Source organism: Mytilus edulis, chromosome 2 (genome assembly GCF_963676685.1).
Source record: "Mytilus edulis chromosome 2, xbMytEdul2.2, whole genome shotgun sequence".
Taxonomy (NCBI): domain Eukaryota; kingdom Metazoa; phylum Mollusca; class Bivalvia; order Mytilida; family Mytilidae; genus Mytilus; species Mytilus edulis.
In genome coordinates this window covers 30,239,646-30,261,685 of record NC_092345.1, presented here as the reverse complement: position 1 = coordinate 30,261,685, position 22,040 = coordinate 30,239,646, and the positions used below count along the sequence as shown (strand labels likewise).

At 30.4% G+C, this 22,040-nt stretch overlaps 1 protein-coding gene across 1 annotated transcript in view; it reads right to left on the bottom strand.

Moving 5' to 3' along the window:
* Window positions 1-2,130: 2,130 nt before the first annotated feature.
* The window catches only part of LOC139511911 (putative leucine-rich repeat-containing protein DDB_G0290503), a gene marked incomplete in the record, with an annotated part of 28,722 nt that continues 8,812 nt past the window's right edge, over window positions 2,131-22,040 (bottom strand). The window contains 12 exon segments of the mRNA XM_071299062.1: window positions 2,131-3,492; window positions 5,188-5,258; window positions 6,628-6,702; window positions 7,356-7,447; window positions 8,662-8,786; window positions 12,910-12,977; window positions 13,648-13,733; window positions 14,628-15,011; window positions 16,612-16,695; window positions 17,049-18,210; window positions 19,323-19,493; window positions 21,636-21,697. Coding sequence (XP_071155163.1) covers window positions 3,350-3,492; window positions 5,188-5,258; window positions 6,628-6,702; window positions 7,356-7,447; window positions 8,662-8,786; window positions 12,910-12,977; window positions 13,648-13,733; window positions 14,628-15,011; window positions 16,612-16,695; window positions 17,049-18,210; window positions 19,323-19,493; window positions 21,636-21,697 — 2,523 coding nt within the window.

Genomic DNA, 22,040 nt, shown 5'->3' with positions numbered 1-22,040 from the left:
ATATACTGGTTACCCATAATCTGGTTACCTGATATCTACTACATGTTTTGTTGTAAGTGCCTGTCTATGCTATTTTGACTTGCATCTCTTATGACCAGAAAAATAGGGTATCTTTCGATTAAATTATCCACTAACCACTTGTTAAAATATTGTGGTTACCTAAGATCTACTTCAGGCTTGTCTATACAATTTTCTTATTGATCAGAAAACTATGTATGTAAGTATAGGGTATCTTTTGATCTATATAAATTAAATGTAAAATCTTGTGTCTGCAATTTTCTTATAGAAAAATAGAAAACAAACATGAATGGGTAAAAATCCCTAATTATGGCATACTAAAACAAGAATGTGTCCTCAGTACACGAATGCCCCACTCGCACATCATTTTCTATGTTCAGTGGACCGTGAAATTAGGGTAAAATCTCTAATTTGGCATTAAAATTAGAAAGATCATATCAAAGGGAACATGTGTACCAAGTTTGAAGTCGATTGGACTTCAACTTCATCAAAAACTACCTTGACCAAAAACTTTAACCTGAAGCGGGACAGACGAACGAACGAACGGACGGACGAACAGACGGACGAACGGACGCACAGACCAGAAAACATAATGCCCCTCTACTATCGTAGGTGGGGCATAAAAATATTTTCATAACACACTCGACAAAAATACAAATAACAGACAAAAACCCTATATACTTTAAATTTAGAAATAATCATGTGTATCTATTATTTTGATTTTTGAAGAATGGACGAAAAAGCGACATTAATTATTGCAGTTTCAGGAAAATATGCATTATGATATATATATATATGGATCAGATATCAGAATGTGATCGAGTTCTTATTATTGTGATACTCACCTAATCACATTATTTGCATTAATAAAATTTTTGCAATAATTTCTGAACTGATAGTGTCCACTTTATCAGTCTTAACAATATAATGTAAACAGAGAATTAAACTAAAAGTGGATATAAGTCTCTTGAATACTTGGTGAATGTCTTTTTTTTTCTTTTTGAAAAATTAATAACTTGCATATACATTTTATATGGATCACAACATTATTTTAACATATATGAGACAGATATTAGGTGAACACTTAACACAACTGCACAAACATATATATGAACACAGACTAAAATACACAAATGATCATAACTTTTAAGTCCCATTTCATTCAAGCATCATGTAAAAAGCTGTATAGGATTTAAGGTGGTACCCAACACCTTCACTTAAATTAATTTGGCTCGTTTAATTTTCATAAAATTTTGACAAAGTATTTACTTTGAACCTTTGACAAAAATATATAAGATTTAAAAAATTTGAACCAACCGTTTTATCAGAAAAAATACACTGGTTATATAGCAGTTTGACAAACACTAATTTTGATCATTGAGAAGCTTAATATTCCGTTATCAACACAACGTAATTAAAACGTTTAGCTGATTTTACAGAGTTATCTCCCTGTAGTGTTAGGTACCACCTAAAACGTCTACAAGCTTTTATTGTTGATAGTTTGTAAATCATACTTCAGGACATTAGAATTCATTATAAAACAATTTCCAATAAAATTATATTCACAAGAAATAAAATTTGTATAGAATGCACTGTCAAATTGCATATAAATAGAGACAATTCCATAACTTACAATATAATGTACTGTTAAATTTCGGCTACTATATTCAATACTTCTCTCATAAACAGACAATTTAACACAATTACATTTTGTAACATATCACACAATTTAAAGTTTTTTTTTCTAGAGTTGCATTGTTTATTTTGATTACAATTGTAGGAGAGTGAATTTTTGTACGTCAAAGGAATGCATCTGTTATGCTTACCTTCATAAATTATATACAATGATTCACTAGTTTTTGGTTGGTACCAGTTTTCGTGGATGGATGAAAAATTACATTTTCCTAGATATTTAATTTCATGGTCTTGATCAAAGTCTGCATACCAGCTTATAAAAATAATGGTATTTCTTTGTACATTTAAATTCATGTTCATTAAATATGAAATCCACAAAAAATGGAGTCCAGCCAATAATATTGAATCCACAGTACATATACATGTATATATTTATAGATTATCGGTGATCATCTCAACAAGATTGATTTCAGGCGAAAGCGAGAAAGGCAATCCAGTTTAGATGAACTATGATAATCTTTTTATCGCTATTTTACCTATGAGCACGTTGTCAATTTCATGTCAATTTCGTTAGCAACGCCACATGCATGCTTAGTTTCTAGCGATAATTTTCCATCTCAAGCGTGTAGCATGATATGAAAATTATCACAAAAAAGGATCAAAGGAAACATGCACAAAATAACGATAAATTCATGTATATCAAAAATATACTAAGATCAACTTGAAATCAACAAGTCATCACAATTCAGCATCAGTAAATGGAATGTTTTTTTCTATAATTGGGACAAACTTACATAGAAAGACATAAATCATTTTCCTAGGACAATTAAAAACTTTATGTGCAAATAATACTGAACATATGATGGACGGATATATGAATGATTTTTCAATATAAAATCTAAAGTTTATAGTGCACAGCACTAAACAATCTTTGTTACATCAAGATATTCAATATGGCAAACCAATGAAGGCATCTTATCTAGTCAGCAATCATTCAAACAGAAAAATTAACAGAAAATAAAGCACCTAAATACAAGAACACCACCTTTGAATCATCATTTAAAAAATTCAGCACGGGATCTCCTTTCACAGCCTAATTTGTAATAGGTAGAAAGTTTTTTTGGTGCTTTATATAAGAATACGAAATTTTTTCAATTACTTCTGAAAATTTAAAATAACAGCAAAAATTTTTTCTTCTTCAAAATTTCAATGGAACAAGAAAACCGTTTCAGAGTTGTGAATACATGTATAATTTTTTTCATAGATTTGATACATAAAGTAAATTGGAAACATGACACATTTAACTCCATAGGCTAATGAACAGATTCATAATTATAAGAAAATCTAAATAGAACCACAGATTCTAAAATCTAAATACTTAAAATGTATAGCGTCAATGCAATTTTGCATAGTATCCAATTGAGGGAATGATTAAATTGCATATTTAAACCCTGACCTGTCTATTGAATGAAAAAAATATAATAAACTCTCACCATTTAAATCTAAAACATTGTCTATGAAGTCTACCTTTTTGTATATTGGATTTTTTTTTTATTACTTGAAATTTATAATATAAATACAAAAGTACTGAGAAAATGACAGATATTTCACAATCTTCAATGTCTCATTCATCTTATTTCTGCATCCATTCATTTTCACTGATATTTAAAAATCTCCCTTTCCTTAATATGCCCAACTATTTTGTTTTACTGTCTTCCGTCTTTTTTCCTTTACTCTTTCCTTTTTTCTTTCCCTTAATTTTTTTCTTTGCAAGTTCTCCTAGCCTAGCTTTTCTGTCTTCTGCCACTCTCTGTTTGTACATTATTTCATTAGCTCTGTCTACAATTGGTAATTTTAAGTGTTAGTCACAGGATATTATAGGATTAAACACCTTTTTAAAAGAATTTATTGGTGAATAAACTTGACCAATTCAATCACAAACAAATAAAAGTTTCGGACTTTTATGATATGTTTGTGAGTGACTTGGTCCAGTTTATACACCAATAAATTCCTTAAAATGGCGTTTAATCCTTATAATTCTTTAAGGTATGAGATTATGAATATATATATTATACACTTGTTACCTCTATCACACGTAAATTGTATATTTATGGCATTGCATAGGCCTGGTGCATGAATATATTTGTTGGTTGGCCCAAAAATATGTACTCAATGAAATTTTCTATCTGATAATAATAAACTGCAAAAACTCTTATTATCATTTAAACGAATGTTTTTGTGTATTATTGAATTTCACGATTAACTTGCAAAGAAAGTAAATTTTATTAACGTCAGTATTATTATTGCGGCCATCTTGTATACCTTGGGTACGAAAAGAAGTTCGGTCAACGTCGTCTATTGAAAAATAACCAACGTCAACATCAACTACCGTAAGTCCTCTCGGCCAATCATATCAATTTATTCCCTTATTTGCAAATCATATAAGAATTATTATTAACTATATCTGAATATGATAATGTTAAAATTTTGTCTTATTAATTTCTTTGGTATATGTTACATTTGCATACTATTGTATGTACAGACTGCTACTCGAATTCTGATAAAATATTCAATTTTTAAATCTAAATCACAAAATACAGGTATAATCAAAGTTGATACATTTATTACATCAAATAATTTAGATATTATCAAAAAGTCACGAAAAATAAATCAAGATGATATCAGATAGATAATGCTAACTTAGTTTATGCTATACATATTTCACTGGCTTAAAAATCTTTGTCATATTTCAGGGGCCATTCAGACATTTTTAAAAGGGGGTTCCAACCTAGGATAAAGGAGGATCCAACTATATGTCCCCATTCAAAGGCACTTATTTTAACAAAAAAGGGTTCCAACACCAAGAAACCCCCCCCATGATCCAACAAGGTATTTTAGATTTTAATAAAAAAAAAAACCTGCTTAATGCTCCATAATATAATTTTATCCAAAACTGCATTCAATTTTCACCATATGTGTATGATATGCCTATCTTCTACTTTAAGTATCTTTTTAAATAGATGGAATTTCAGTACTGAATCAATGTTATCACAAAATATAATATAAATGTTCAAATCTATTATTTTTTAATAATTAAAGGGACACCACTCAGGAACAATTAATCTTAATATTGAAAAGTAGTTTATCTTGAGTCATTCAGACATACATGTACATGTATGCTAAAAAAAATTGTTTAATTAATTTTTTTTAGCAATCTTGTCAAAATGTCTAATCAAAATTTATATATCTAGAAAGGCAGCTTGTTTTCTCATACACTGTGTAAAGTTTAGTGAAGATATGCTTCTCCCTTGTAGAGAGTTGTCGCAAATCGGCAATCATACCACATCTTATACTAAATACATTTAGGCTAGTAAAAGTATTCTAAATCATCCAATCTTAATTTATAACAAGTAATATTCAAAAACTCCATTATCATATTCATGTGTTGACAAAAAAGCTGTTTGATGCCTGTTCTATGTTAGCCCCTGAGTAAAAATGTAAAACTTATTTTTCCTCATGTTCTATTAAACTTACTTAGAGCCCTTTCAGCAAGTCTCAGCTGTCTATATTCTATAGGTAACCATTCTTTAGGGTGACTAAGTAAGCTGAAAATATATTCATAATTTTAGATCAATTTATAAAATCTTAAATAAACCTTTTTTTTTTTAAATTTTGGTAAAGATACTGTTAGCTTTTTTTTCGATGACTTCTAGTTTTCAAAGTCTGTTAAAGAAGTTTTCTGATAAGATAGAGACCTAGGTTGAGAGTTGAGGCTCTCATAAATATGAGTATGTTTGTGTCATAGAATTTTTCTATATTAATTGTAAGCATTGAATTAACCCAGCTTATTGTATATCATTCAATATGAAAGGTAAAAAAGCATTGCTGAAACTGGCTATTGATAGGTTTCGTCGGGTTGTTGTCTCTGACACATTCTCCATTTCCGTTCTCAATATTATTCAATTGACACAATTTGAACAGAAGTTACTTCCCTTTTGTTGTCATGTTGAAGTTTTTAATACATAATTTCATTTTGAAATCAGCCAAATTAAACATTTCATACTGACTGCTTCTCTTCAGAAAGAGTTTTTTCAGAACAATTTAATTTCCTTTTAGCCTTGATTGATTCATTACAGTGATCTAAAAAGGTTTTAATATATCAGGCTTGTTTGTATCTTATGTTTCAATTTGGTTATAAATAAAAAAAAATATCAACTGTCTAAAAATGGTGACCAAGGACAATAACTTAAACTCAAATAATTTCATTTGAAACCTATCTTTTACAAAGCATAACTGATGTAAACATTTATCTACTTTAAGGATGTTCGCTACTCGGTTTCAAAATAAATAACTTTTCATAAAACTAGTATGTATTGATATGGAATAAATTGAGGAATCAAAAAAGCAAAAAAAATATAGAGGTCAAAGTGCTTGTTTTAGAGATATTAGCCAGGTCAATGTGCTTGTTTTAGAGATATTAGCCAGGTCAATGTGCTTGTTTTAGAGATATTAGGCATTAAAATTTGGGCGGGAAAATGTTCTCTCTTGATTTTTCATAGCTTTATCATTGACCAGTTAAAGTTCTCTAATGCTATTAAAAAATAAATAAAATTTTATAAGACTTTTACAAATGACTTATAATTATACATGTAAAAGATTTATAAAAAGAAAAATGGGGGTTCGTGGGGAATTTTTTTAAGGCATTCAAATGGATAAAACCAGAGCATTCCGAAAATCTGACAAAAATTCCAAAACATGACAAGCAGACATCCTTAACTAAAGTATACCAGTATACACATAAAAAGATTTAGATTTTTCTTTCTAAAAATGTCATACCAAAGTTTAAGATAAGGTGTTTAATATTTGGTGTTATTGTTAATCACAAAAGTCATCATTTTTCAATTATCAAAAAGCAAAACTGTCATAAATTGTTAATGTTTTAGGCTTGTAACAAAAGTATTTGTCCCAACTTACTTTGATGAAGAATTCTTAGGTAGTGTTGCATTCACTTCATAATGACATGTCCTCCCTGATGGAGGATATAAAGCCCTGAAAATACAACAACAAAAACTTACATGTTAATCTATTTTGAAATGTTTTCCACAGGTTTTGATATTTCAATTACATTGTACCTTTAACTAAAATTGTTATAACAATTACAATAAATTAAAAAAATATTTCGGATATTTTAATTATTGCAAAAATTGCAAATTGATACATTTATAATAAGGCCCATTTTCTATTATGATAGTATTATTTCTAGTTGTTGATTACACATGAAGAAGTAAGGTGTTATAATATACAATGTACTAGGGAAAACCTGAAATTAGAGATGGCAGTTCAAAAATTATGTTAAAATTCTTTCGAAGGTTTGAACTTTACAATTAATATAACATGTCTGAAGTGTTTAGAGTTGGCTTTCTTGTTTTTTCATTGAGGCTAAATGAAAAAAACCAAAGTGTGTCTCTTATTTCCCTACCTAGCTTATATTTTAAGCTTAGAAATAGCCTATCTTAAAAGTTTTTTTGGTCATTTTTCAATAAGCATGGTTAAAGACACAATATAAAATAAAATTGTAAAATAAAATAAAATCCCTACCTACCTACCTACTTTATTTATTCAAGATTGAAAAGGAAAGACACATATTATTTTATCTGACCTTACAAAGGAAGGAATCATCACTATACACTCTAGTGACTTACCTTTCTAATGTTTCTGCCTTTATATTTACACCATTTGCAGCCAATTTGGCCTGAAGTTGCTGGCATTCAAGATTTTCTTCAGTATCAAAATCCTGCAACAATCAATTCAAAATATGATAAGCTCAATTCTTTTTCATATATATTGACTGATAGACTGAAACATTCAAAGAGTCATTAGCTGCCAATTTCAAAACCATCAAACAGACTAGAAATTTAATTAAGAAATAATTCATGGGGGCTGGAATATATCGTGATTTTACCACGGGTTGGCCCTTTATGACAAATATTTTACCCTGAGCGATATATTCAAGCCCCAATGAATTATTTCAATTCTAATAGGACAAATACGGCAAATGTTTTGGATCGCAGCGCTCTAGGTGAAGGCATTATTTGCCGTTCCCATTAATAAACGCACTATAAAATTGACGTAAAAAAACGGTAGAAAACCGAATAAGTAACATGCTGAAACTATTCATAAATAACATATTTAGATAGATTTATATGAATCTAAATGAAAATTGTACTTATATGTCTTATTTGTATACAAAAATGGCTTATATAACACATTTTATCATAGTTTGTTTACGTTTCCTTGTTGTGATGATTTTCGGGTTCAAAAGCGTATATTTTCCCGTAAAATGCTTATATTCTGACTTCATCGTTCTATTACGTCGGGTAGTTCATTAATACAAAAAACATATGACGTGGGAGTACGATCGAACAGCCCAAACAATATATTCATATTTTACCATGGTAGTGTACTCAAAGCGTTTGAAGGATGTCATGTTAAAATTATATTTATAAAATACTACAGTGTAAACTGCTTAATCCGACACCAGAGTAAATCCAACATCCTACTTTAACTGACACATTTTTCTAGTCCTAAAATAAGGCTATCCTTGCAGAAAAAAAATGAGTATTCCGAAACCCTGTTTAATCCGTCATTTTTTGTTGGTCCCCAGGCGTTCGATAACACAGGTTATACTGTAAAATACCAGAATTTTAAAAGTTCCATATAATTTCTAATTCTATATACAAACAATTTAAGAAAGGTTTGTTAAAAATCATGTCGGAATAGAATATGTTTATAAATGTTCAATATATAATTTAAAAAAAAACCTAAAATGAGAACTAATGATAATGTAAACTAATGCTGTTAAACAAACAATTTGAAGCAATACACATTATTCAGATATATTTTCAAATCTAATGTAGTTGAGAAAAGACAGAGTTCACATTCCTAGTTAACAAAAAAATAACATTAAAATCAATATCCTAAGATTGTTGTGTTTGTATAAATTCTTACATCATTAGGATTTTTGGAGGTTATGTATACAGGTTTACCGGTTCTTGGTCGTTCTGTCACTTTGAATTTACTGGCTGTCCGTAAAGGTGGAGCTGACCTCCCTCTAGCAAAGGCACCGTATACCTCTGGACAAAAGAAAAACATATTCATTTTATACTGTCACAGCAAGGATTGACCTTGTGGGCCAAGAGGTCAATGTGATAAACAAGTTTATATCAATTGTATAACTATACATACATGTATAATATATATTATCATCAATGATTGATTTTTTAATCATGGTTTCTAAGTTTCCTCCATCAAAAAAACTGACCACTGCAAAACAAAATAGTAATAAGCCTGTCCCAAGTCAAGAGCTTTGCCAGTGGTTAAATTTGTTTATATCTTTTAGGTTCTTATTGTCCTTTGAAGAATTTAGTGTTGATTGCAGATCATTGCTTGTCTTGTCTTGTCTTGTCTCTGTTTATTTTATTTATTATTTTATGTTAAGAAGTTAAAGGGAAATTCCGCGATTTTTTACTTATCATCTAATTATGTTCATCTTAACATAAAAAACACATTTGCAAAGTTTTAAATTTAAATTCCTTCTAATAACGGAGAAAATCAAGTATTTGTAACTTATTTGGTTGAATTCTCGAGTGGGTCGTGACGTATTAGCCCGATTTATTGAATTCTGGGAAAAAATAAAATCTGTTTAACTCTTATAGCTTATCGACAATATACGTAATTAAAAGCGCACAGCTGACGAATGGTCGTAGTTATTAACCACAATATAATAATGAACGAAAATGAATATGCATATACCGTTTTGTATTCATTGAATTAAACTCCTATAAAATTATATGTCTCTGTCTCTAGTAAATGTTTTTGAATAAATTTAATTAATTATTGTTGAGATTTTAATTCATAAAATATTTATTGAACATTTTTACTATTTACTTGTCTATTTACCGTTATTGTTTTGATAATCATTTCAATGCAACTAATGTGTGAGCGAGTGTGTATATTATTTTGTAAAGGTCACTGTATATTTCTCGGCTTGAGGTCAATTCGTTTACCTTGTAGCTATTTAGCCGCAGGTGTGAGTTCAAGCGTACACAGGTATAAATGTTGTTATTTGGAAAGGATATACAGAAAGGATTAGAAAGAGTATGATGTCACGATGTTAATACACTAAGATTTAATACACGATGAGAATAAAGATTCAATAATTAAATTGTGTAAATTAATTGAAAATAAAATTCAGATTCGTAAATCCGAAAATGTATAAAAATAAAAGGAAACAATTTTTGATTACTTTCTTAGCGGCAATTGGCGTAAAGATTCAAATATGAAGTAAAAAATAGTAGTTTTAATCTTTAATAAAAACTAAATGCAATATTACCCAATTTGATATACCATTGTACATCTGTTTGATATCATTGACTTTACCGGAATTTCTTAACTTGTATTCAAATCTGGCTGTGTTTAAATGCTAATGAAACTATTGCAATTTTAAAGTTTTTAATTGACAAAAAAATACAACATACATGGGGTTTTTTTTAGTTTCTTTTTAACATTTTATTCTTACATAATTAAATTCATTTGACAATCGTTTACACGAACTTTTTGTGAAAAAATACCAATTATCTAAGCTAAGGCATTATTTTTTTTTAAGGATTTTTGAGGATTTTTTTTTTAATTCTATGATAATAGTTGTGCAATGTTGAACATGATAGCCGTCATTAATCCAAATAAGTAATACAGTAGTTGTAATAAAAGTTATATTTTAGTCATGCATAACTGATATTGACGAATTTAGAATAGTTCATCAATACATCGTTGTTCTTAAAACAATCATTATTAGTATACATGTAAGTTTCCTGACGTATAAGAGCCATTGAGGATGAGCTCCAGAGAAAGCAGACTAGTAGCGTTTCGTTCGTTTGTTTGTTGGGAAAGGAGAGGAAATGCAACCGCTTGTACAGATAAACAACAGAATTACCATACAAGCATTTATAGTCAACACAATCAGAAACAGTTCCCATCGTTAGACCGGGAATATGAAGGCTTTCAAGAATGAACAAGTGACATGTCTAACTCGAACAGTTAGAAAACGGACTATCGACATCGACCGCTTGTTCTTGATAGTTGAAATTGTATGCATATATACGTATACGTTTATGATAGTGATGAGTTCTTGTGTCTGACAAAAACTAAATTCCTTCATGGTTATATCTTGCCATACGTTTATATTGGTTTGTAAGGTGATTACTCAAAATCGTTATTTGAAAATCCTGTTTGTGAGATGTATATTCATTTCAATACAGAAATTTCGTCTATATATTTCACAAGTGTATAACACGGAGAAGCTCTGAAGGTCCATTACTCCCATTTTGTTTGGGTGTGAACCATCGATGTTGACAGCAATATCAAAGAATAAGATGATGATGGTAGAAAGAACTATGGGCGTCATGTGGCAAATATTACATGCATATCGGACAATGAGTTGTCAATCTGTATGAAAAGATTTCCAATACAACCATATTATTGAGAAGGAATGTTTACATGCTATACTCTCATACTAGTATTACAGGGTTCTTGTGGCGTTCACCTTAGACACACATCTTTTTAACGATGTTTAAAAAAAAGACAGAACCAATTTAATGTCATATTTCCCTATTTTTTTTAAATATAACTAAAAGTCTTTCATCTGACAAGAATACCCCTATTTAGCGGACAAGTAATTTTTTCTTTTTTCTGTTATTGAATACCAAGAAAAAAAATAAATCCCGAAATTAATTTGAAACTTTGATACTCAAAAGTTTCCCAGCAAAATATTCACATCCCTTCGGGATAATTAGTGTTCGTCCAGTGGCATATATAACAATTGTGATGACGAATTCCTTCCTTTGTTCGAGAACAATCTTATTGAAATATAAATCTGTGATTTTACTATGTCCACAACTTCAATGCACCAAAGCAAAAGTTATACATCGACCTGTATTTAAATCAAATTGGTTCTCTTCTTGTTCTTCTGGTATACAATAGTCTATCGACATTCGATGATTACATACTGTTGGCATACGTGGACTAGTCTATTTACAACACTTTTACCCCTATTTATTCAAAATATATGTTTTTTTCTTATGTTCAATGTATACATGTATATATTTTAAATTGCGCTATAGTTCCGTAACTTTCTATCCAGTCGTATAAACGAATCGTCGGCAAGTGCGTACATATTTTTAAATCAATATTTCTGGTATGTTCCAATCTGTCAGTCACTTTTGACAATGAGTATATATTACATTTTCCCAAATTCACCCTGGGAAAAAATATTTAAATAGATTTTAATTTCATCAAATCTTATTTTTTGGGTATTAGTTATATTTTTATGAATAATATTCTTTACACCAGAAATGTTATTTATAAACAAGCGTATGAGTTTGGTAATGACAAGTAAGACAGAGTTGTATATTATACATCTGATAGTTCAAAATGGAAAGTTAAATGTTATCAGCCGTGTACACTGATCAATACCTGCAGAAGTGAAACGATGCGTGAACTTGCAAGCCCGACAGGAAATCGCTTGAATACCTGGACGTGTCACCTCACACCCCTCACAATACCTTTGGAAGTAATACCTTTAGCCATGCTGGTAATCAGAAGAGGGAAGATAAAAATTTATTTGAAAACGGTTTATTACTTTAAAGAATTATGAACAAATTAGATTTTCGAAAACAATTTTCACGGAACACTTATTTATGATTTCAACTTTGACTTTTCACCTAATTCCAATATCAAGTTTAAAAACAACGGACCATGGTTAGTTAGTCGGATAAAACAACCGTACGATTGACAAGATATCGACACGCAATTACGACTACATAGGTTACTGTAGTTTTGTTTCTTTGTGGTTTATAGACATATCGGTTCATTAATCGGGAAAGAAGGACAAAATGGCGGAACTCAGAGAATTAATACTCTAAATTTAAAATCGATGGTGATCGCTTATCTAGCGGAATAAAACTTAAATATCTATGAATTTGAGCATTTTTATACAGAATGAACATAATATCAATTTTTGATTTTTTTGCGAAGTTTCCCTTTAAGATTTACATGGATTTAGAACATGACATATGATACACATTCAAAGCAGGATTGATGTGCTTCTTGTCTTATTCATATTTTTCATCATTCGATAGAAAACAAAATACATTGAGATACAACACTGTCTGCATTTTTTTAAACTTGAGCATTACTTACTATTGGACAGTTTATCATTGTTAGGTAGCTGTACTGTTTGTGTGCTGACTTTTTTACTTTCTTCTTTACTGCAAATATATATGAAAATATATACATTAGTGGCAAATTTAGCAGATTAAAATAGAAGTATATTTGATAGTATTAAACATCATTATTTTCATTAACAAAAATCTGTTTGCATCTCTGTTTAAAAATCTATATATCAAAATACAAGATGATAATTAGGATATTTCATATAAAAATAAAAGAAAACATGTCCATGGGACACACTTGCCCCTGCTTGTAAATTTACAAGAGTAAATGCACTAATTCAAACCTATTGACATTTAACTCAGCAATTTTTCGATTTATAAAGGGACATAACTCTACATTGGTGGAAGCTTGGTCTGTGTTTGGTTGTAATTAATATTGTGTAAAAGTTTCAGTACATTTGATTGAGCCATATAAAGTATTAAGGGAATGTAAACTAAATTCAGAATGTATGAAAGAACAGATAAACAGATTGAGGAGAGTAAACCTAAATGCCTCCTTTGCCTAGCAGCAGAGGTATTAAAACAAATTTTAAAAATAAAATGCTGTCTTTTAAAATGACAGAGAAAATTTTGCTACATACATATTCAGTAAGAAACTGATCTATTGCTATAAATAATTCCTTTTTATCCATGTTTGAGCTTATTTTATCATGCTTATAGTACTTTTAAAGGACAATAGCAAAATCCATATGCAATCACATTTTACCTGTCTTTTGGACAATTACAGTGACCATGTGAATGAGCAGTTGATCTTTTCCCAGGACTTGTTTTTTCCGATAAAGATTTAGGTGGCTACAACAAAATTAAAAAGTTGAATTACAATGATTAAGCTGATATAACATATGCTATGAAGTGATTTGTCTTTATAAAGTAAGAGTAGTATGAGATTTTTTATTGTCCACTAGAAAAACAAGAGTGCACATGCTGAAATGTCTCGCCTTCTTTGCTAATCATTGATATTATGTTGATAGTCCTAAGTATAAAGCTTTATTACAACTGTCACATAAACTTAACATTAACCAAGAAAACTAAACATTGACCAATGAACAGTGAAAATGAGGTCAAGGTCATAGCTGCCACCGGATCACTATCCCTATGTCAAGCTTTCTTGACAAAAAGCCAATAAAAAAAAGTTTGATTTAAATGCTTAATATTAAAAATATATTACAAATTTTCTTGTTTTGTCTTTTACATACTTTGTAATGAAGTATCTTAGTGTTCCTCAGTGGAGTGGTTGGTTGTTTAAAGTGCTTATCGTCATTAGATTTACATCAGTTTATCATAAATATATATATGCTTGTAGCACACCCTGGTCATGTGCAATACATCTACCACTGTGCTGTAGAATAGTTTGTTTTTATTTGCCTTAAGATCAGTATATTTATATAGTAAAACAAAACACTACAGTTTTATTTCTCACCTGAATTGACCAGTGTTAAAATCCTTAAAACATTCAAATATAACAGGTCTTATTTATTTAATCCAAACAGTTTCCAGAGATGCTAAGGGAAGAGCATTTTCCAATCATAGCAAAAATTAACCTTTTTTTTATTAATATTTTTTCTGAAAAAACATAGGGTCAGTGCCTTTAAATAAGGGTTGGTTGAGAGACTAGAAACATACTCTTAATTAGAGTGGCCTAAGCAAGAAACAAAGGAATATGCAATATGGTAATAAAGCATTTACCTTCTTAATTGATTTTAATTTTGGTGGCAAGCTTTCTGGTTGGGACAAATTCACAGTTTGGGAAGGTTTCCCTAAATGTCTTTCAATTATTTTTTCGATTTCTAAATCTTTTGAGGTTTTCAAATCTGCTTCATTTTCACTTCCTGATTCAGGACCAAAACTTAATTCAGACATTTTGTCCTCCTCGTCTGTTTCTGAACCAATACATGTATGTTCCTCATAAGCCATCTCCATCGTCTTCAGAGATTTTCCGTTTTGTGTTATATTGTCATTTACATCTGTAGCAATTGTCTGGTTACTTGTTTCAGTCACATGTGTTGGTCTTTTCTCTTTAAATGCTGGTGTTGGTTTTCGCCATGAAGGTGCAGAAAATGGTCGTTGAACCTTGAAACAAGAAATAAATGCTCATTATAACAAAAAAGTCTACTAGAAATACTAATTATTTGAGTTTTTGAAATATAATTATATCATTTAAAATTCAAAAACTTATTTCTACTCAAGTAATAAACAAAAAGAAGCAAGGTAGCAAAAAATTATTTTGGAAGTGTGTGCCAAAAAAAAAAACAATACATAAAACTAAAATAGCACTTAAATTATTTTTTGGTTATATCTTCATCATCACGACTCAAACTTGAATAATTGAAAGCATAGGATGTTTAAATAGAACTTATGTGACCAAAAAGCATCTAAAAATAAAAGTAAATTTATATGAGGTCAACTTTGCCTGAGGGAGTTAGAACCTTAAAGTGTTATTCAATAGTTTGACTGACATAATTGAATAAAGGGCTGTGCTTTAGCGTATGATACGCCTGTTGCTCTTTTAACTTGTCTTTTATGCTTTAAATGAATTTATATGATCAACTAGAAATATATATATACAAATCAAAAGGGATGTTACATTAATATATTCACCAAAGTTTCATAAAATCCCCCTTTTTAAGTATATTAAAAATTCATTACTTAAGAAAACGTAAAATCTAAAATTTATAAAAATGGAAAGGGAGCTTATGTCAATAGATATAAACAATTTATCAAAGTTGCATAAAATTTTGTGAAAGTGTTAGTTATTGTCCCAAAATTGGAAAATCCCCCCTTTTTTAAGCATAAAAATTCATAACACGGAAATGTAAAATCTGAAATTTATAAAAATTGAAAGAGAGCTTACATCAATAGATATAAACAATTCACCAAAGTTTCATGGACATTGGTGAAAGCCTTTTTGTGTTATTGTCCGAAGTGTTGAAAATCCCCCTTTTTTTTATGAATAAAGCCCCATAAATCCAAAACTTAAAATCTGAAATTTATAAAAATTGAAAGGGAGCTTACATCAATAGATATAAACAATTCACTAAAGTTTCATGGACATTGGTGAAAGCCTTTTTGAGTTATTGTCCGAAGTGTTGAAAATCCCCCTTTTTTTTATGAATAAAGCCCCATAAATCCAAAACTTAAGATCTGAAATTTATAAAAATTAAAAGGGAGCTAACATCAATAGATATTAACAATTCACCAAAGTTTCATGGACATTGGTGAAAGACTTTTTGTGTTATTGTCCGAAGTGTTGAAAATCCCCCCTTTTTTATGAATAAAGCCCCATAAATCCAAAACTTAAAATCTGATATTAAAAAAAACCGAAAAGAAGCTTACGTCAATAGATATAAACAATTCACTTAAGTTTCATGGAAATTGGTGAAAGTGTTTTTGAGTTATTGTTGTAAGTGACGGACAACGGTATACCATAATACGTCCCGTCTAAAAGACGGGCGTATAAAAATTCATACATTTTATTTTTTTTCTTATAATTTAAAGATTGAAAAAAAAAACATTAATATAAAGTAACTTCAATTTATGTTGGCACGGTTCAAGTAACTTTGAGTTACTTCTCTTTAACATGTTTAACCGGACTTGGTCCGTCCAGTTAAATATTCCAAATTAAACGTCTTACCACATTCCCAATGTTTCTTACAGAGATACCTGTCCATACCTTTTTAAGACTTTCTTCGGGTTTTGTACTGTGTCCATTCTTAAGGACTTCATTATCTTTTTTTACACTACGGTTTCTGTTGATCTACAAGTGAAACAATTTACATTACATACAAAATCAACTAAAGAGGGCAATAAAGTTATTTGATTCAAATGAATCCAAATGTTTCTCAAGTTTATTTCAATGCATAGGACTAATTCTTAATTTAAGTTTTCATTTTCTTTAATAAACTCAACAATTAGCAAAAATTATGATGTCTTAAAAACAAGGCATTTTTATACAAATAAAACTCCAGTGAAATTCAAATAATTATAAGTAAAATGCATGTAAAATTAATTATCTTTTTTTTGTTTTCCATAGGTACACAGTTTTCTTGTATGACCATATTTGCTTAAATATTTACATTGCATGCATTGAAAAAATACTATAAATCCTACCATTTCACTAACAGGTCTAGGTTTTGATCTAACTCTAGTTGCCTCCCTTAGCTGTCTATCTTTTTCATATAATTCATTTGTTTGTTTATCAATATTACTTTGAACTTTTGTTTCTTTCATATCATTGCCAGATTCATCCAATTCTATAGTTTTGATTGTTTTAACAAGAGGAGCTCCAGTTACCAACTGAGAGTTAAGTTTCTCCTTTTTCTGTGCTTTAACATTCGACTGATTTACTTGGCGTGAAAGCTCATAGTAATTTTTTGAAGGTTGTGATGTGGTTTTTGTTGTCATCCAAGGATCTAATTTATCTGGTGTTATAACTTCCTGTTGTTTTTCCTCATCACTGTCTGAAACTTGCATCTGCTGAACTAAAGTTACTACGTCTTTCTCACTTTTCAGTCCACGGTAACGCTTTCTCTTTTTGGCGTTATCCAAATCACAGTAAGCAACCGTGACAGAACTTAATGGCGTAGTTGGTCTATTACTTGATGCTGATGCTGGTCTATTGCTGAAACTTTTATCACACTTTTTATGATCATTAGAGTTGAAGTTGAATTCCAGATTATCATTTTTTGGTTTTTCTGATCTTGTATAACTTTTATTGTTAGTCAAAGTTCTCGTTGTTTTTGATTCATGCTTCATTTCAGTTAATGAGACTGTCTTATTGCGTGAACTCACAGGAACTTCTTGTGTATTAGCACTTGAAACAGACAAAACTGATTGAAGCTCTTCCGATTCTAAAATTTTCTCTGGTTTCTTTCTACTTAATTCTGATACCTTATGACCAGCATTTCTTGGAGTAATGTCAATTGTAACGTTTCTATCCTCACTGAATTTTACTGAGACTTTCTCTAGAGGATGGGGTTGGTATGAGTCAAACTCACTTCTTGGGGTATTAGTAACTTGTCCCGAATATTCAGAATCAGAATAATCATATGAATCATTGACATCCTCCTTCTCCCATGAGACCACATCACTTTCACCGTTAGCATGAATCTCCAGTTTGCTTTCCTTTGAAGTTAGACCATTTACATGGGTAAATGTGTATCCAGGCAAGTCATTTACACAATGGTTAGCAGACGACACGGTCTCTATGAAGTCATTGATAGATTCAGATTTCTTATCAGCATGTATGTGTTCTTCTGCCATGGTTAATAACCTGCAAAACATGAATACATTTTGAAAACCAGTCAACCATAAATACATTCTGAAAACTAGTCAACCATAAATACATTCTGAAAACCAGCAAAATATAAATTATATACATTCAGAAAACCATCAATATTAAATTCACTCTGAAATTTATGAGTACCAAATTGGTACTACCAATTTTACCAGATTTTATACTATGCTTTAAATATAAAGATTAAATACTTAACATTTTATCATTTTTTTATATTGATCTTTTCATTTTCACAGCCACTTTAAAATGAGATAAACCATAAAATATCACAAAAAGTTCAGAGATTTTGATTTTTTTTTTAAAGATCTATATAGATACCCATCCACTGTTTTTATTTGTAATTTAACACTTTTCCTCTTGATTTTATACATGCATAGTTTTTTTTCTGAAATTGTCATGGTAAATTGATATGTACATGTATACTGTCCAGTAAATCATTTCTGAATTTTACCATTTTCAACTATAAGAGCTGATAGTTTTGAGTTAGTTTGCTAAAATTAATATTTCATGAGGCAAACACTTCTAAATGTGCTGTCAAATTCTTATGAAAGATTGAAATAAATTGATCTCAACCTGATTAATATTCATCCCATCGTTCTACTGTAAATTCAGAAATTATTGTGTGCGTTTATTAATGTGCATTTTTTTTGGAAGAATGGATATAATGTGAGATTAATAATTGAGATTTCAGGAAAAGCTGCATACAGATATATGCATCAAAAAACCATAATGAAAGTACGTATTATTGCGATACTAACTAAGTTGCATTATTGGAATTAATAAAAACCTCGTAATAATTTCTGAATTTACAGTATTTTTTGCAATGGTGGTCATGTTTGCTGATGAATCAAAATCTTCAAGGAATATTCACAAAGTTTGGTTCAAATCTGTTCAATACTTTCAAAGGCAAAGATTTTTGAAAAAGTTAACAACAGACATCAATAGCTCATCTGGAGTGTCAGTCTAGGTGAGCTCAAAATTGATAGCAATTAAAACAAAAATTGCTAACTAGCCAATGGCTATGGCAATAAAAGTGCAATCTTTTCCCCAAACTGAAAAAATATATATTATTACTATAAAATTTGTACCTCTCTGTGTCAAGCTCATCCTCATCTTCGTCTTCATCTTCTTCATCATACATTGTTGGTAACATAAGATGTATTGGTGCTGGGGGTACATGTGGTGGTGGTGTAGGAGTCCTAGGAGACTCGGCATGGGTGTACCGAAGTCTTGGAGAATTAGCTACATCATCAGTAGTACTGGCAAAAGAGAATGATATGTAATATGAATAAAACAGACAGCAACCAAACAACACAAAATAAATTTTAGTGTTATATGTATGTCAGCATGATGACTAGATGTTAATGTTGGTAAAAATGTTATTTTTCTCATAAATGAGGGGGGATAGGACTTATATCGGGACTCCAGGATCAGGTGTTTTTAAGCTCAGTATAACGGGATTGACCCTTTCGGGATCCGGGAATTTTTTTTTTCGAATTTCGGGACCTCAGGATTTCGTGTTTTTAAGCCTGGGATTTCGGGATCAGGACCCCTTCTACTCCCTCTCATAAATTTAATCACTATGATAGTTTCAGGAGAAATCAATCATGACAGTAAATATTGATTTCTTTCCTTGATTCATTCTATTGATATTACTCCATGGTTTTGTTCTTCAATTCATATATAGTTGTGGAGTTACTTTGACATGAAGAGCACCAATAAAAGAGCTCTTCCTTTGGTTTTGTGCTTTTGTTGTGCATATACTGATTTTGTGTCATAATATAGTTGAGGAGTTACCAATAAATGACCTCTTCCTTTGGTTTTGTGTTTTTGTTGTGCATAAACTGATTTTGTGTCATGGATGGAATACCCCATACTTCTTCTTTCGTAATTCTCTCCTGTTTAGGAGCACTCGGATGAGACCGATAACCTTTCTTTCTATTCTTCAGTGGCGGATCCAGAAAAAAATTTGGGGGTGGTCCCAAATGAATATTGAATGGTATGAAAGTCCAGCAAGGCCAATATTAGTGTTTTTGTCAACAATATGCTTGGATTCATCTCTGTGCCATCGTAAAGTCAAATTTTGCCTCCCACATAAAATCACACATTTGATAACAGAGGACAAGATTTCGCGATTTTTTCTTACAACTTCGGCATTTTTTGTGTTTGATTGAGTTCTAATATTATCTTTGGTATTTTCCATCACAGCAAGAAAATTGAGTGCCTTTTCCCTAGCAAATTCATGTGATATTTTGGCCTCTTTACCGTCTTTACCAAAATGTTTTGTAAGCCTGTCGTGAGCATAGGCCATATCTAAAAGAGGTTTTTCACTGAGTTGCTGTTTATATGAAAAATTACCAACATCATATTTAGTAGAAAAATGCAATGTCTCAAGCGTGTGAACATGAAGGTTTAACAATTGTATCAAAAAGTGACTCCTCAGATGAGCTCCCTCGACTATCACAAAGTTCATCTAGATTTTCTTGTCACTTATATCTTTATTTACCAAAGTCATAACAACTATAGGCATACAACATATAAACTACACAAAGTATACATAGATAGCAGATTTGAATTGTGACGTTTTCTAGGCTGAACATTGTCATCTTGCTCCAACTTGCGTTTGGGACTAGGGCAGCTTGACGACCTAAAATATATAGTAGGTCAGTCAGTCGTGCTTAAACATTTAAAGCTTTTAGGAAGGAAAAGGGAGGAGAAAAGGAGGAGGGAGGGGGGGGGGGGGGGGGGCTCAAAGAGATAGATAAACAAATTTAATTTAATTCATTCATAATGATTGTTTTTCAAATGTACATAAATGAAATTTAAAACCGAGACGAGACTCCGTTAGTTGGACAATGCAATTATATATGGAAATTTCACTTAAAAATACAATTTTTTTTTTTTATTTACCTTTCAAAATAAGAAGTCAACTTCTTCATGTTGACAAGCTGTTTTGACAATTTAATTACATGTATGCAGGTGAAAACGCATTGATCCGTATTCTATCATTGTGACACCTCCAGGTATCCAGGTAATCCATAACCAATTAGTGCGATGAAAGGATTGATCTTAAGTGTTAATTTGTTAATTTGTTAATTAGCTAGTTATTGAAAAAATAGACACTTTAAAAAAAATTTGAGGTTCGTCATAGGGGTGGTCCGGTGCGCCGTGGGACCACCCCCTGGATCCGCCACTGTTCTTTATTATTTGTCTTAGGATAGATTGATGATTGTGTAACATTTAGTGAAAGAGTAGGACAAGCAAAGAAGGATTTGAACAGAAATAACATAGAGAAAAATAAATTCCATCAAACTACTGTGTAAAATAAATTGCAATAATATTTTATTTTGTTTTCAGATCTGTCATCAATATTTAGCCAACTGTTTTCGAGAAATACTTACTTGCTTTGCAAATCTACATCAATATGAAGTCTAGGTGTGCCTGCTGGTGCCGGAGGTGTTTTCCTAGCTATATTAGACTTTAAACAAATCTACAATTAAAAATTGTCTATCAATGTGTTAAAAACCCAACTCAATATGCAATTAAATAACAAAGTTGTATTAAAACTAAATTAGAACATGTTCTTTTTTTTATTGAAATCAAAGTACGGTAAATATAATTAAATAAATGTTATAAAGGATCAGTTTATTCTGTGCATACCAACATATAAAGGCATAAACATGAGAATTGTATTAAAAATATCCAATGAAAAGTTTCAAAATTAATTTATGCCTTTTATTTTACACTATGAAACTTGTGCACATATATTTTACCTTGATTTGAGTCTGAAATTTCATGCCAGCAGG